General features: G+C 38.6%; 4 protein-coding genes and 1 long non-coding RNA gene across 6 annotated transcripts; 3 read left to right on the plus strand and 2 right to left on the minus strand.

Annotated features, from left to right (window-relative positions):
* Window positions 1-43: 43 nt before the first annotated feature.
* Window positions 44-3,142, plus strand: LOC111431948. The gene is made up of 4 exons (XR_002708593.1): window positions 44-213; window positions 1,133-1,344; window positions 2,111-2,189; window positions 2,743-3,142. It is a non-coding gene; the product is annotated as an uncharacterized LOC111431948 (long non-coding RNA).
* Window positions 3,143-5,408: 2,266 nt separating this feature from the next.
* Window positions 5,409-7,328, plus strand: LOC111432036 (aspartyl protease family protein 2-like). The gene has a single exon (XM_023068827.1). It carries the CDS (start codon window positions 5,612-5,614, stop codon window positions 7,034-7,036), a length of 1,425 nt encoding a protein of 474 aa, XP_022924595.1. The 5' UTR covers window positions 5,409-5,611; the 3' UTR covers window positions 7,037-7,328.
* Window positions 7,329-7,828: 500 nt separating this feature from the next.
* Window positions 7,829-9,392, minus strand: LOC111432038 (calcineurin B-like protein 7). Of its 2 annotated transcripts, XM_023068830.1 has the most exons (8): window positions 9,091-9,392; window positions 8,926-9,008; window positions 8,791-8,850; window positions 8,604-8,712; window positions 8,399-8,451; window positions 8,206-8,286; window positions 8,008-8,120; window positions 7,829-7,916 (listed from the first exon to the last, which is right to left on the minus strand). In XM_023068830.1, exons 1-8 carry the CDS (start codon window positions 9,161-9,163, stop codon window positions 7,862-7,864), a joined length of 627 nt encoding a protein of 208 aa, XP_022924598.1. In that variant the 5' UTR covers window positions 9,164-9,392; the 3' UTR covers window positions 7,829-7,861. The 2 variants fall into 2 exon arrangements, with proteins under 2 accessions (XP_022924598.1, XP_022924597.1); XM_023068829.1 differs by having other exon boundaries at window positions 7,841-8,120.
* A 97-nt stretch (window positions 9,393-9,489) lies between these two features.
* Window positions 9,490-11,266, minus strand: LOC111432037. Its single transcript, XM_023068828.1, has 2 exons — window positions 10,100-11,266; window positions 9,490-9,921 (listed from the first exon to the last, which is right to left on the minus strand). Exons 1-2 carry the CDS (start codon window positions 10,790-10,792, stop codon window positions 9,760-9,762), a joined length of 855 nt encoding a protein of 284 aa, XP_022924596.1. The 5' UTR covers window positions 10,793-11,266; the 3' UTR covers window positions 9,490-9,759.
* Window positions 11,267-11,888: 622 nt separating this feature from the next.
* Window positions 11,889-14,246, plus strand: LOC111431807 (cytochrome b561 and DOMON domain-containing protein At3g61750). The gene is made up of 5 exons (XM_023068512.1): window positions 11,889-12,473; window positions 12,561-12,957; window positions 13,045-13,343; window positions 13,528-13,819; window positions 13,926-14,246. Exons 1-4 carry the CDS (start codon window positions 12,204-12,206, stop codon window positions 13,801-13,803), a joined length of 1,242 nt encoding a protein of 413 aa, XP_022924280.1. The 5' UTR covers window positions 11,889-12,203; the 3' UTR covers window positions 13,804-13,819; window positions 13,926-14,246.
* The last annotated feature ends 725 nt before the right edge of the window (window positions 14,247-14,971 follow it).

Genomic DNA, 14,971 nt, shown 5'->3' on the forward strand with positions numbered 1-14,971 from the left:
CAATGGTTTTATATATAGGTTGAAATAGAGATTTAAAGAAAAATATCTGATCCACAACTAGTTCTTATTTTGGCATTTAATTAATTTATGGTCACTTTTATGCTTCGTTAGTTATTTGCATTTTGTCCATTGGCAGGTCAAAAAGATGATACTTTATGCTGCAAGTTCAGCTATCAGAGAGATCAGGGAATTGCTGTTAAAGCTTTGACTGAGGTTTGCTTTATTTTTTATGACGTGTGTGATTTTGAGTCTTGAAATTGTGATTCGCTACAATGGTTTTAACAACTCACCCTCTCCGATCCCTTGCTTAGCTCTTTCTGGTTCAGTTGAATTATTCCATTGGGATACACGGAAGTAGGTTAAAGAGCTACCTGTTAACCTTTTGCTTGTTTTGGTTCATAGTTTGTGGGTGTGCTTGAAATTGAATTTTCATAGCTTACAGTAACATGCTCGCTTATATTAACCTTTCTTGAGCTTCATCTTGAATTCCTACTGTTGATGCTGGCCCAATATTATGGTGTTGGTCCCAACGCTTACTCAGCCTGCTTCTTGCACCAAATCAATCGAATGCAAATATTAGATTTCCTTTACTTTTGGTTCTTGATTGCAACTCTTCTCCGATTATTTGCATTTTCTTCTTTTATCTTTTTATTTATTTTTATTTCTGTTGTATTCTTTTTCTTTCATGTATATACACAATGCCACTTAGTTATGGCTGCATGTTATATTTGGAAACAAAAAAGATTATTTATTCGTCATCTTCTTCATTGATTCCATCTACATGATATCGGAGCAAGAGCAATATTCTTGTTAAACCTCCTGTTTGAGTTTGTAATTGCTATTAATTTTTTTTTTATTCTTCTTATTTTTATCTGTTTTCTCAGTTCTTTTAGTATATGTACTGAACCCTATCATATTGTGATGCATGCTGTTTACTAGGATTGCCCTACATTTATATGCGGCCTCCGCTTTATTTTAGGGATACTGAAATAAAAAATATTCGTTTCTTCTTCTTCCCTCTTTTTCTCTGTTTGATTGTTTCATTATAATCCTGATTGTATGGGTCTTTGGGCGTCTGGTTCAATCATGGCCAAACAGTCAACTAATCTCTTGGTCTTGGAATAAATTGCAGAAATTCTTCAAATATCCTTTTGAGTAACACGGAGAAATATAGACGCTTCGATCCTCCCAGTTACCAACCACATACCTCAATGGACAAAATTACTTGCAGTGTTGGTAGGCCGTGATGATGTTTATATGCGGAAAGGTGAGGATAACTACATCTATGGAGCAACTATGAAGTCAGCTGTCTCTTATTCAAGAAGTTGTGGAAAGCTGAAAACAGTAAGCTAATACTTTAGCCAATGAATAAATGAGCATAAATTCCCTACTTTATTGGACAACAAAAGAAATGTGGATGCTGACAAAGAGAACTTCTCGAACTTAAGAACACCTCTTGTTTTAGAAGTTTCAATTTGTTTCCTATGATTTTAGTTAGAAGTTTCAACTTGGTTCCTACGATTTGAGCCTAGTTTCAATTTTTTTTTCTATGGGGTTCAAAGTTTTAACTTAGTTCCTATTGTTTAGTAATACCTCATTGTCCTACGTTGTCGTAGACATTTTTTTTTACCGTCCTACGTTGTCGTAGACATTTTTTTTTACCTTTCAATGAATTGTTCTTTATTTAGCTGATTGTGATACACTGATAGCTGACAGTGTTAGAGTTCAGGGCTCCGTAAAAAATAAATAAAAAAGAAAGATTGGGGTTTCAAGGTTTAAAAATTATTATAAATGATTACTAGATCGACTTGTGAAATTTAACAAAACTATAAGGACAAAATTGAAAATTCAAAAATCAGAGGGACCATGAAATCTTAAACTACAAGGACCGCCTATACCACAAATACCAAATTTCCGAGATTATGATTGTATGGATAGCTTATCACTCCTTACCTAAAGTGGTTGGGGTAGGATATATTTCTCTATTTAATGAGTTATTCTTGATATTATTTTGTTTACACCTAAATTAAACTGTAATTCATAATCCATTATCAAGTTTACTGAAATGAAAAAGAATGTTAAGTTTTTCCCACATGCCTCTGAATTTCAGGATTTGAGCTCGGGGGAGAAGGTCGGCAGTGTTAAGGAGTGTGCAGACGGCTACATTCTTAAACTACGAACCCTAGAAGGTTATACAATGATGAGTCTATTGGCTTCTCTATTCTTAGTATTTATAATCATAGAGGAATTATGTTTCCACGTTATCATGGTCATCCAATTTTCTATACTTAACTTCAAGCTTAATTATTTAATAAAGGCCTTTATTTTTTTTTAATCATAATGAAAAATATAACAACTGGCTGAGTATGTCTAATCCTCATTCCTCCTTGTTTGTATAAACCCTCCTATCCCTTGTATCTATGTTACAAGTGATACTTGAGAGCATCTAAAATAAAAAACGTTATTGGATCTAGGTAGTTTGTGTCTATCCCACTCTTGCAGTTACTAGGGTGCTTATGCTTATTCCTAGTACTAAATATTTTGTGCTCATCTCATTGGGAGTGTCCAATAAAAAAGCGTCGTCGTAGGGGTACAATGAAGGTTTGAGATTTATAGTTTATCATTTGCATTGAAATAGTTTGCGTTTTATGTTTCCGCTAGTAGTTTGTTTGTTCTGATGCCTTGGTAATGCTAATGACGTCAAACATCTTACATGATTATAATACTTTATGCTTCTTGCAGCATAACTTAAATTGGCAGTGGCTTGGAAGAACTTGAAGATGAAACCATCTTAGTTACTCATTATACGGATCATGGATGCGTAGTGATTGGACCATGTTCGAATACCAGTTTTGTGTAACGTCATTGGGCAATGGAAAGGTTTGATGGAAAATTTTGGTGGCTTCTCTTCTGAAATAACATCTTAATTCATGCAGGATGGGTTAAATTTTGCTTCTTACAGGATAGTTTCTGTAATATATAGGGTGAAGCAATTGATGGTAGTCCTCTACATTTACTATGAAACTAAGACTTCAGTATAGGCATGTTTCGATTATGAAAAAAAAGAAAAAAAGAAAAAAAAAAAAAAAACTCTTATCACCTGAGGAAATAAGATAGCAACAGTATCAGTGAATTGCTTCAATTTGATTTTACACTTGAATGTGATTTTCACACCAGTAAAAGTGATTTTGGATTACTAAACTCATCTTTTAGAGTGGTTTTGACCATGATAAAAATGACTTTAACCATTTCAAAAGCACTTTCAACATACTTGTAGTTTTCTCATCGATCCTTATATTGTTTAGTTCTGGTGTAGTTGTATTTAGATTATAATGTTTATTTCTGGTCTATTTGGATTTAGTAGATTGTATAGTGGTAGTTGTAGCCCTATGAACATATTGAAGTGTAATCCCAACCTTCAATTTCACCCCTAAAGATTGTAACTATTTCAGGTTATGCAATCTTCGAGGTATGAACTGAAGTCCTTCTGTATCTTGCAATTTCATATACTTTTTCTTCTATTGGTTGGCAAACGTGGGAACATTGGTTGAATGGCTTAGGTTTAGCTCCGTAGTGAACTCTGCTAGTAAATGTTTCTAGTCGTCCGAGTCAGGGTTCTTCTGATAGATTAATTGATTCGTAATTGGCCCCCACTGTCAACTACAGCATGTGAACTTTGACCCAACGATGCAACCAACCATCTTCTTCTACTCTCTGCATCAGCAATCAGCAATCAGCAATGACCCCAAGAATTGAGAAGAAAATTTGTCAACAACTAGCAGGTAATCTTTCTTTAATTTTCATTATTGTACTAATTGATCATTTAATAAGCCCACTTTGTCACTAAGCATCCATGGTAGCCGTAGACGGAAGTTTTGTGGTAATTTCAGAAAAATTGATTTGAGTTTCTGAGGGAATTTAGTGTGCTGAGTGTATTCATGAGAATTGGGAGGATAGAGAAATCTTTTAAGATATATAGAAACCTAAAGCTGACATTAATTAGATGCCTTGTTTGGTAGTTGTCTTGTTTTTTCTTTCTTGCTTTCATATTGATGAATGTTCACCAACCTTCACATGCCCTTCATCTTTGCATGATTTTACGCTCTCTCTCTCTTCTTGTTTTCTTGTCGAGAGTCTTATTTGTCATGAAGGATGGATGATGACAAAAGGAAAAGGAGACCTATAATTCTCGTTCTTCATTTCCTTTTTTTTTTTTTTTTATTATTATTATTTATTGTTTTCTAGACAAGATATTGATATGATAAGGACATAGGATCCACGGTCTATCTCTTCATTTGTATGTTCATAATCCCTCGTGATTTTGTTTTGAATATACTTAAAAATTTATTTACTAATGAAAATAGTTGCTCTCACTTATTATATACTTTGGTCACATTCCCAACCAAGACTTTATTTATGACAAAATTAGTTATACTCCTGAGAAATATTTTCAATTATTAGTATTATTTGAATTTAATTCTATATTTTCCATACTTATCTATTTTAATTCTTGTATTTTGAAAAATTACTATTTTGTCCATTGTTATTTTATTTGATTATCACAATTTTAACTTTGCATTCAAGAGTTTATATTGGGTGTAAGGTTGGAGTTGACCTTATGCAAACAGTGATAAAATAGTCATTTTAAAAAGATATACGAACCAAAATATACTTTTTTTTTTTTTTTTTCTTCTTAGTTGATGGACTTAAAAGAGAAGATATTTTGATTTTAAAAAAAGAACTTTAAATACATTTTAGACCTTTTCTTCAATAATTTATCCCACTGTTTCTGCTTTGAAGTTTGATTACTCAAGGTATTTAAAATCGCGCCACGTAGGGACAGTTGGCCAATTCACAGCTTGCAATTTAGAGTTAATTTTAACCATGGTTGAGGCATTGTAGTAAACAACTTTAACCCAATTATTGCATATATTGTTATAGCTAATGAACTTTATATATTGTTTTAGAAAAAATATTAAATTTTAAATTTAGCATTTAAACTAAATTTGTATTGATTTCGTCTTTAAAATAAATGATTTTTCTGAAAAGGGTACTCGCCTTTTTTTTAAAGGCAAATAACATAAATGTTTTTTTTTTTTTTTTTTTACCCACGTCAATATCACGTAAACAAAGATACTTTTTTAGGGCATCAATTCATTTTTTAAAGTTTTTTAGAAAAATAAAAAGGAAAAAGGAAAAAGTAAAAATGGGATATGATGAGGCGTTGAATGAAGTAGTAAAGATTCAATAAAACAATAAAATAATATATTGAAAAAACAAAAAACAATAAAATAATATATTGAAAAAACAAAAAACAATAAATACAATAACAACTATCAACAAGAAAAGTAGGATAGAGAGTAATGGGCAATAATGTAAATTGAAATAACTCACCGAGGGTACTTTCGTCATTTCGCTTACAGTTACTGACTCCCTTTCTCCTCGCTCACAGCACTTCCCCCACAATAATAAGCCATCTTTCCATTTTTTGCTTTATGGCGAAAAAAAACCAGATTTCAAATTTCACTTTAATTCCCTATGCTTTCTCCATTATTTATAGTGTCTAAGCTCTGTATATCTTGCAGATCTCTCTCTCTCTCTCTCTCAAAAAATGGTGGCGAAAACCAGTCCATTTACCTTTATCTTCGTCCTTCTCACTCTTCTCTCTCTCTCCACCGCCTTCTCCGATTTCCAAACCCTAGTCCCCAGACCTCTTCCCACTTCACCTTCCTCCTTAGCCCCGGAATCCAATGAGGATTCCGACTCCTTCTTCTCATCTGAGGCCACAGAATCGGAGCCTGGTTTAGCGTTGCACCTTCACCATTTGGACTCCCTCTCTCTCAGCCGAACGCCGGAGGAGCTCTTCCATCTCCGCCTTCAAAGGGACGCTCTCCGAGTCAACAAGCTCAGTTTACTTGCTGCTGTCTCTCCAAATGTGAGCCGAGCGAGTGGGACTGGGTTCAGTAGCTCCGTGATCTCCGGACTCGCTCAGGGCAGTGGTGAGTACTTCACGCGCATCGGCGTCGGCACTCCGCCCAGGTATGTTTACATGGTGCTCGACACCGGCAGTGACATAGTTTGGCTACAGTGCGCTCCTTGCAAGAATTGCTACTCTCAGACCGACCCGGTTTTCGACCCGGTTAAGTCTGGATCTTTCTCCAAGGTTCTCTGCCGTACGCCGCTCTGCGGCCGGCTCGAATCTCCGGGGTGCAACCAGCGGCAGACGTGTCTCTACCAAGTTTCTTACGGCGACGGTTCCTACACCACCGGCGAGTTCGTCACCGAAACCTTGACCTTCCGGCGGACCAAAGTGGAGCGCGTAGCCCTAGGTTGCGGCCACGATAATGAGGGCTTGTTCGTTGGTGCGGCAGGACTTTTAGGGCTGGGCCGGGGTGGGTTGTCGTTTCCTTCGCAAACCGGCCGGACTTTCAACCAGAAATTCTCCTACTGCTTGGTGGACCGGTCCGCCTCTTCCAAACCGTCCTCCGTCGTGTTCGGCAACTCCGCCGTGTCTCGAACCGCCCGGTTCACTCCTCTCCTCACAAACCCCAGACTGGATACGTTTTACTACGTCGAACTTCTAGGGATCAGCGTTGGAGGTAGGCCCGTCTCCGGCATCTCCCCTTTACATTTCAAGCTCGATTCGACCGGTAACGGCGGAGTCATCATCGATTGCGGTACTTCTGTGACTCGGTTGAACCGACCGGCGTACATTGCCCTGCGTGACGCCTTCCGTGCCGGAGCTTCAAGTTTGAAGTCGGCGGCGGAGTTTTCTCTTTTCGACACATGCTACGACCTGTCCGGGAAGACGACGGTGAAGGTCCCAACGGTGGTGCTGCATTTCAGAAACGCCGACGTGTCGTTACCAGCGTCCAACTATCTGATCCCGGTCGACGGAAGCGGGCGATTCTGCTTCGCCTTCGCCGGAACGACCAGTGGGCTGTCGATCATCGGCAACATTCAGCAGCAAGGATTTCGGGTGGTGTACGATTTGGCAGGTTCTCGGGTAGGATTCTCTCCTCGTGGTTGCGCCTAATTTGGTCGAGGCAACGAAACGCGGTGGCCGGGAAAATCCTCGGCCGCGGTGTGTCCAAAACAAAACCCTTCCCCCCTTTCTTCAGACATGTGATAAAAAAAGAAAAAAGAAAAAGGAAAAAGGGTAAGCAAAGAGGGAGGCATGGGGGGGGAAGAAAAAGGAGAGTCCAACGGCGTCGTTTAACTTTGACTAGTTTAATTGATTTGGTTTTTGTACGTCTTTATCTTTTCCTGTTCTTATTTTAATAATTTATGTATGGGAAGTGTCGGTAATTTTATAATTTATTTAACTCAATTATGAAAGATGAATATTTATAAATGTTATAGCATACAGTAACACTAACGTGGTGGTTTTAGTAGTGATGTGTGATTTCATTTCATTTGGGTGTTTGCATCGGAATAAGAACAAGGGATTCATGATTTATAGAAAACCCATCGTCATTCCCAGATCTCGGAGGAACTCGATGAGGGAGAAAGCTAATTGAATTGCGAATTTCTGAGAGGATACTGAGATTTCCGGCGGTGATATTTCAAGACTCGAATTGGAATGTGAAATGGGTTTTTTATTATTAAGGAGAAGCCATAGATTGAGCGACAGAATTGGGATGACCCAAAAACACCATTGATTGCAACAGAAACGGAGAGCGGGAAGAATGTGGTTGGTTCCAAGCTGGTGAAGTGAAGTGAAGTGAAGTGAAGTGAAGTGAGGCATTATCTTCTTCTTCTTCACCATGAACTGACTGACTCGTGAATGAAATTCAAATTGAAGCCTTTCATTCACATTGAAGCCTTTCTCTGAGAAAGGCTTGATCATCAAGCCTCAACATCACAGCCTATTCACTCCACTCTCCACAAAGCTGGGAAGTGCTACTGTCATGTCCCTGTAAGCAAATGCCTTGTGTCTTTTATGACGCCATACACAGCATACACCACACAAGTATCGCATCAGTAGATGAAAGATTCGAAACATACATGAGATATGGAAGAGTCATATGCTTTAGTAGAGAAGGATTCTGTTCCGCATATGCTTTCCACTCTTCCTCATCAATCTTACCATCTCCCTTTGCATCTGCTTCACTAAAACTCTGCAAGTGCAAACAGAAGCAAACTCACTCAAGTTTTGGGGGCGGACAACAACTATCAAAACACTCATTCCCTCATCATACTTACCTTCTCCACAATCATTTCAACTACATCGTCGGGCAGCACTAGATCGGATTCACACAGAAGAGCCAACACCATCTCTCTCACCTGTATCGGATACAAACCTTTACTTTAATCCTCTAAATCTATCATTAATTCATTTGCAACATACCAAGTTGCAGTTTCAGTCGTCTGGGATTTGTAATAACATTTCTTTTACCTCTTCACGCTCAATGAACCCAGTGTGCCTAAGATCATACAGCTTAAATGCATCTGGAAATTTGCATATTGAATCAGTCTTTAACTTTGAAGGAACCGAGAAAGCACGAGCTAGAGCGAAAGCTAGAGGGGAAAGGAGAAACTACGGAAAAATGGTACAAAACTTTGCTTTGAAAACACAAAGACAGTCATATCCATGTTCTTACGTGCAATCTTGACTGCCTTTGGAGTGTTGGGATGAAAGACACTCAGTGTCCCAACAAACTCCTCAAACCCAATTCCTCCATTTTTGTTAGCATCAAACAGATCAAAAATCTGCAAAACAAACAAGAAAAAACAAAGTCAACTGTTTGTACAAGGTTTTTGAGAGATTAAAAAACATGTCGTACATACCCTGTCCAAAAAGAGGTTCCTTTGGTTCACATTATTGAAGATTGCAAGCCCAAGTTCTTCCTTGTAAATAAAAGAAAGAAAGAAATGAAATCAGAATCACAGCAAAGATGAAGTCACATGGAGAGAAGAAGATACCTTGTGTATTAGGCCGTCTTTGATTACGGAATCGCTCAGTTTCTGAAATAGCTTATGCAAATACTCAATCTCCCCCTCTGAAACTGCCAACAGAGATTCAGAACAACCAAATTAGGACAAGAAATCAAATGAAATAAAAGACAGCAGAGAAGCTTAGAGACAGACAAGGGGTATCAGAAGCAAGAGCAGAGCGGTCATGCGAGGGAGAAGGAGCTGGTTTTGAGGTATTGCAACCCATCGTGTTTAAACTAAGGAATCAATCATCATCATCCTCATCGCCATTGTTGACTTCTGCAGCAACCAGACATGGCTTTTATTCATCCAAATCCCAATTCCCAACGAGATGAACCACAAATCGTTGACTTTGAGTTTCACTTGGACCCACTTTGTATTTTGCCGTTATGGGTGAAAGTTAAAAATGGTCAAACCGTTGAACTGCAAGTCTTGGCTCTCCTCCATAATTCGTGGACTAGCTGTGATACGTGTGATTATGTGCTGATCAAGGTATGATTTTTTAACAGTTTAATGAATTGATGACTATATATATTTAGAGGGTAACTAATATGAAACACAAAGTAATAGAATAAGTGATTTCAAAGTTCACAATAATCAACTAGTTGAGCTAAAAGCACTTCATAAAATCAAAAATTGAGTGAAGAAGTACTTTTCCATGGATGCAAAAAAACATAACATGCTCTGTTTTCCTTCGTTGGTAGAACAAAGAAGAAAGCTATGCTCTTAATTAACCGACTTGTTGATGCCATTTATGAGCCATAACGCGAACAAATGGGCCATTTCCATAGTGAAAAGGGTTGGATTCCAACGAAGTTGAGTTCAACATGGAATCACGGAACCCTGACAAAAGAACCAAGCGACCGCAATGCCTAGCAGAGCACCAGCAAGGACCTGCGATGGCGTGTGACCAAGCAGCTCTTTCAGCTTTCTTTTGCTTATGGGATGCCCTTGAAACAAGTCCTCAACGATAAGATTAAGAACCTGCATTCACCCATTTCCCAAATATTTCACTATAAATCTTTGCACCACTAAACCTTATGCCTTATTCACTGAGGAAGCAATTTGATGAAAACACCTAAACTTAGCAACTACGAAGAATTTCAGAGCAGATTTCATGGAAACTTGCAGGAGATGATGTAAAACAAACAAGATTTAGTACCTCAGCTTGCATGCCGGCATGTCGACGAACGCCAATAGCATCGTACATAACAATAAGACTAAACCCCAAGCAGACAGGAAAAAGGGAGTCCGCTACGCCATGACAGAGAGCCACCGAAGTCGTCAAAGCCGTGCACAATGCAGAGTGAGACGAAGGCATCCCACCACAACCAAACATTATTTTCAAATCCCATTTCCTTTCCACGAAAAAGTTCAACAAAACCTTCGTCGATTGTGCAAAGAACCACGCGAACAACCCCGAAACAAACGTCGGGTTCGTCGCCAATGTAGCAACGAACGGACTAATCCGATGCTTCGCGGTTGCGGTTATGCTTAACAAAGCAATCCCGAAACTCCCACTTTGTAAGTAACTTCCATTCAATCCCCCATCTACAAATCTCTCTGAAACACTACGAGCTTTGTGGGTTTTGGACAACACAACGCCTTTGATACTTTGCAGCACGGGAACCAAAACCCAGAAGAGATTCGAACCAAAACTGCGATCACCGCCTTCAGATTTCTGGTTCGAAGTTGTTGGACGATTGGTACAAGACAACTTATGGGGAAACCTTCGAAGCTTTTTGAATTGATTAAACCCAAAAGCCAAGAAGTTGGTGGAAAAAGACCTGGTAGGTTGTGGGGAGCCTTTGAAGATGAAGGGACTCGATATAAGACCTATACTGAGAGTTTCCATAACAAGGGGTTCTGTTTTCTGAGTTCAACGAGCATTTCAGGTGGAAAAAGGACGAAATGAAGCAACGACCTCTCGTGGATTTGAATCGTTTGCTGTTTAGAACATTGGAGAGCCTTCTAAAATAGACTTTCTTCAACTTTACAAGTAAAAAAACGAACTGTTCAAGCTTGGATTTCACAATGGCGAGTTACACAATCTCGCTACCAAGTAAAATGCTCTTTTGATGCTGAATTATTGATAACAATTAGAAGGACTTTTAGAATCGTGAAGAGGCGGAAAGAGACATTGGGGCCGGCGTGGGGGAAGTTTCAGCAAAAAGAAACATAAGAGAAGCAGGGATCACCTATTTGTGAAGGAATGTGCGGCGGTATCCTTACTCGAATTTCCTTGTGAGACTATGGTTCTCAAAGCATATGCCAATCTTTTATCATTCACCACATCCATATATTTTGAACATACATATATTTCTTCTCTTTTAGCTTACTTTGGTCCCAGATATTGTTCAAATTTTGAGATTGTCTTTTAGGGAGGTGGTGCACGGGGAAGGAAGGTTAGAATGTCAACATGCGTTTTTTGACTAGATAGTACCCTATGTGAGGTGAAGTGAATTCGATAATAAATAGGTGATCCAATATGTTTTTATAGACATCAATAGTCTTTCAAATCCCAATGTCTTGACTCGAGCGAGATCTAATTGGCATAAACAGCTTCAAAAGGTATCTATTCTTTTTGATCGAGAGCTTGATTCAAACTACTCTCATGGAAAAGGTTGATTCAAAAAAATAAATGATAAAGATGCCAGTTTCAATTCCTTCAACTTTACACCACCTTCTCTTTATCTCTTTTTAGGACATCCAAAAGTGCAACCTTTTTGGATAATTAGACACATTGTTGGAAGGTTTGATGATATTATTGGGCTGTGGAAAGTGGCCAACGCCTAATTATGGTATCTTCCAACACAAAACAAGCCAACCTCTTTGAACTTTTGAAATATCAAGCACTTCCTCAAATTGTATTATATTAAAGTTAATGAATTTATGAAGATTTGCCAAGTTCATATAGCTTGCAGGTTCACAAAAGGAAGAGTTTTGTTATTCATGGAAGAAGAGTTCATAGATGAAAAGAGGCTGTAAAAAGAAGGAAAATGGGAGGTGGGTTTCGCGGGAAATGATGATTTTGCTATCAATTACCAACCACTGTCCCAAGTAGCTATCACCACCACGAACCAACTAACGTTTTTTCAATCAATCCATCCTTAGAGCCCAAGTTACTGCAACCCTTCAACCGCCTCCCCATTCTCCCTTTCAGCAATCTACTCTTCTCCTTTCATTTGTTCTTCATCGTCTTCAACTCCATTTCCTCCCATCATTCATTACCCATCTCAATCCCACCTTCAAAAACCCTTCTCCTAATGGCAAAAAGGGGTTTTCTGATACCCCTACCCAAATCTGTTATTGGGTTCTGTTTTTTACTCCTTGTTTTGAACCTGCACCAGCAGTCCATGGCGGCCGATGACGATGAGGATGATTATGTTGAAGTAGATAGCAGCAGCGGCTACGACAGTTACAACGGCGGTGTATCGGAGCAATGCGATACTGATTTGAGGAGCTTTCTTCCACCACCATATGGTAATCTAACCAATGTCATCTGCAAACCCATCTGGAATACATTTGTATTACGGGTAAGTTCGATTTGAATCTGTAATGTTTTCAATGTTTTGGGAATAAAGAAAAGGAAGCTTGAAGGATTTTTGCGTTGGATTCTGCAGTATACACAAAATGAAGAACATGTAATGAACATCATCGTATCAGCTTTATACACAACTGGTTGGGTGGGGATTGGGTTTTCTAGAGATGGGATGATGGTGGGATCAAGTGCAATGGTGGGATGGGTAAACAAGAAAGGGCATGCAAGAATCCACCAATACTATCTGCAGGGAAGAAAGCAATCAGAAGTAATTCAAGACAAAGGAGAATTGCCTCTCACTAACGTTCCTTCCTCGGTTGTGTTGCATGGTGCCACCATTTACTTGGCATTTCAGCTCAAATTCAGTGCCATGGTTTCTCAGCAACCGATTCTCCTGGCTTTTGGGAATGCGTATCCCAGACACAATCATTTGTCTGCTCATAGTGATAAAACTGCTGTTGTTTTTGACTTCTCTGCAGGTTTCTTTTGCTGCCAACACCAAACTTTGTCTGTTAAATGTTTGTTTTAATACCATTAAGAGTTTCTTATATTGCTGTTTGACGCAGGTTCCAAGTCTTCAGCAGCAGCAACAGCAGGCAGTGACATTGGGCAGACAAAGAAGAACCATGGTGTATTGGGGATAATTGGATGGGGCCTCATCCTTCCAGTTGGAGCGATCATTCCCAGATACTTCAGACATAAGGATCCTCTTTGGTACTATCTTCATTCAGTGATTCAGGTTGTGGGCTTTGCCATTGGCCTTACAACTGTCTTACTTGGAAGACAACTTTACAACAAAATCAATGCCAACGTACCAACTCATAGAGGCATTGGTATCTTTGTCCTTGTGCTCAGCATTCTCCAGGTCTATTTCAATCTCTCTGTTTAGGCCCAAACCCAACTTACTTGGATCAGAACCATTAAATATCTCTTTTAAGTGCACTTGTTAATACACATGAGGCCATCATAAGAACACACATTTAAAAATCAGAAATTTCAAAACACGTAATTGATATCACCACTGGTTTGGTTGGTTTGGGGGAATTCAGGTACTGGCATTCTTTTTGAGACCCAACAAGGAAGCTAAAATCAGGAAGTACTGGAACTGGTATCACCATTGGTTTGGAAGGATTGCTCTGTTTTTTGGAGCATTGAACATAGTGTTGGGAATTCAAATTGGAGGTGCAGGAAATGAATGGAAACTAGGCTATGGGTTTCTTCTTAGCATAATACTTATTGCAGTGATTGTCTTGGAAGCATTGGCATGGGTGAAAAGATCAGATAAAGCTGCCATGAATTCATTTCAGATGAATCCTTCACCATAATTAACCATTGTTTCAGGTCTGTTCTTGTTCTTACATCAATCATTTGTTTCAAAATATGAGTGCATTTCCCTATTTACGATATTAAACTAACCTCATGGTGATGCTAAAATCTGCCTTTTCAGATCAGGAAACAGAAGATTGATATAATTTGAAGTTCATTGAGGGCTGGATCCTGGTAGAACGTTAAGTTCTTCTATATTAAGCCGAAACCTTTCAACGACGAAGCTCTCTCGATCATCGATGACGATTACATTAGTTAATATGTTTGTGAAATAGGAAATTGATGGTGTTTGTTTTCCCAACTACAAGTTTTTGGAGTGGTGAATCGTTTGCAGGATGAAGAAGAAGCCTTTGTATTGTTAAGTGTTAACTCTGTTTCAGACGATATTAAGACGATCAATGCATTTTTGTAAAGTATGGAAACAGAACTCTGTGTGATTGTGTATCAATCATCTCATTTCTTCTGCTATGTATGAAAGTAATTTAAGAACAGTTTTCTGTTACAGTTCACAAATTCCAGGTTTATTCCCAAAATGGAGAAAGAACAGTGGATGAGTTTGGAACAATGGTATAGCAATGAGAGGATGGAGCTGAAAAAGGTTAGCAATTAGAGCATGAGAGTTTCATTTCATGGGGGTATCCTCTTCCATATCATTTGAATGATATGGGGTAACCTCTTCCATATCATTTGAATGATATGGGGTATCCTCTTCCATATCATTTGATGGGTATCCTCTTCCATATCTAGGATGGTAAACTCAGGCTTGTTTTAACATCCAACTTGGTTGGAGAGGAAACACATCATTGTTTGTAAAGACGTGGAAACCTTTTCCTAACATACACACATGTGTTTTAAAATTGTAAGACTAAAGGTTATATGTAACCGTTCAAAATGGACAATATTTGCTAACGATGAGTTTGGACTGTTACAAATAATATCATAGCCAAACACCGGGCGGTATACCAACGGCGGTATACCAACGAAAACGCTGGACTCTCAAGGGGCAGACTGTGAGATCCCACATCGGTTAGGAATAGGAACGAAGCATTTAGAAGAGTGTGAAAACATCCGTCTAATATACACGTTTATAATCGTGAGGTAGACGACTCTATGTAACCATTTAAAACTACTCTGATTATTAGATGAAAATGAAAGAAGTTTATGGCA

This window comes from Cucurbita moschata, unplaced genomic scaffold (assembly GCF_002738365.1).
Source record: "Cucurbita moschata cultivar Rifu unplaced genomic scaffold, Cmos_1.0 Cmo_Scf00037, whole genome shotgun sequence".
Classification (NCBI taxonomy): domain Eukaryota; kingdom Viridiplantae; phylum Streptophyta; class Magnoliopsida; order Cucurbitales; family Cucurbitaceae; genus Cucurbita; species Cucurbita moschata.

What these genes read in the sequence shown, in the direction of transcription:
- LOC111432036 (XM_023068827.1), top strand. Translation starts at nt 5,612, where the DNA reads ATGGTGGCGAAAACCAGTCCATTTACCTTTATCTTCGTCCTTCTCACT.
- LOC111432038 (XM_023068829.1), bottom strand. Translation starts at nt 9,163, where the DNA reads ATGGGTTGCAATACCTCAAAACCAGCTCCTTCTCCCTCGCATGACCGC. An exon ending in AAGACGGCCTAATACACAAG is followed by an intron (nt 8,851 to 8,925) that starts GTATCTTCTTCT and finishes TTTATTTACAAG; the next exon opens with GAAGAACTTGGGCTTGCAAT. An exon ending in GGAACCTCTTTTTGGACAGG is followed by an intron (nt 8,713 to 8,790) that starts GTATGTACGACA and finishes TTTGTTTTGCAG; the next exon opens with ATTTTTGATCTGTTTGATGC.
- LOC111432037 (XM_023068828.1), bottom strand. Translation starts at nt 10,792, where the DNA reads ATGGAAACTCTCAGTATAGGTCTTATATCGAGTCCCTTCATCTTCAAA. An exon ending in ATGCCGGCATGCAAGCTGAG is followed by an intron (nt 9,922 to 10,099) that starts GTACTAAATCTT and finishes GGGTGAATGCAG; the next exon opens with GTTCTTAATCTTATCGTTGA.
- LOC111431807 (XM_023068512.1), top strand. Translation starts at nt 12,204, where the DNA reads ATGGCAAAAAGGGGTTTTCTGATACCCCTACCCAAATCTGTTATTGGG. An exon ending in GGAATACATTTGTATTACGG is followed by an intron (nt 12,474 to 12,560) that starts GTAAGTTCGATT and finishes TGGATTCTGCAG; the next exon opens with TATACACAAAATGAAGAACA. An exon ending in TTGTGCTCAGCATTCTCCAG is followed by an intron (nt 13,344 to 13,527) that starts GTCTATTTCAAT and finishes GGGGGAATTCAG; the next exon opens with GTACTGGCATTCTTTTTGAG.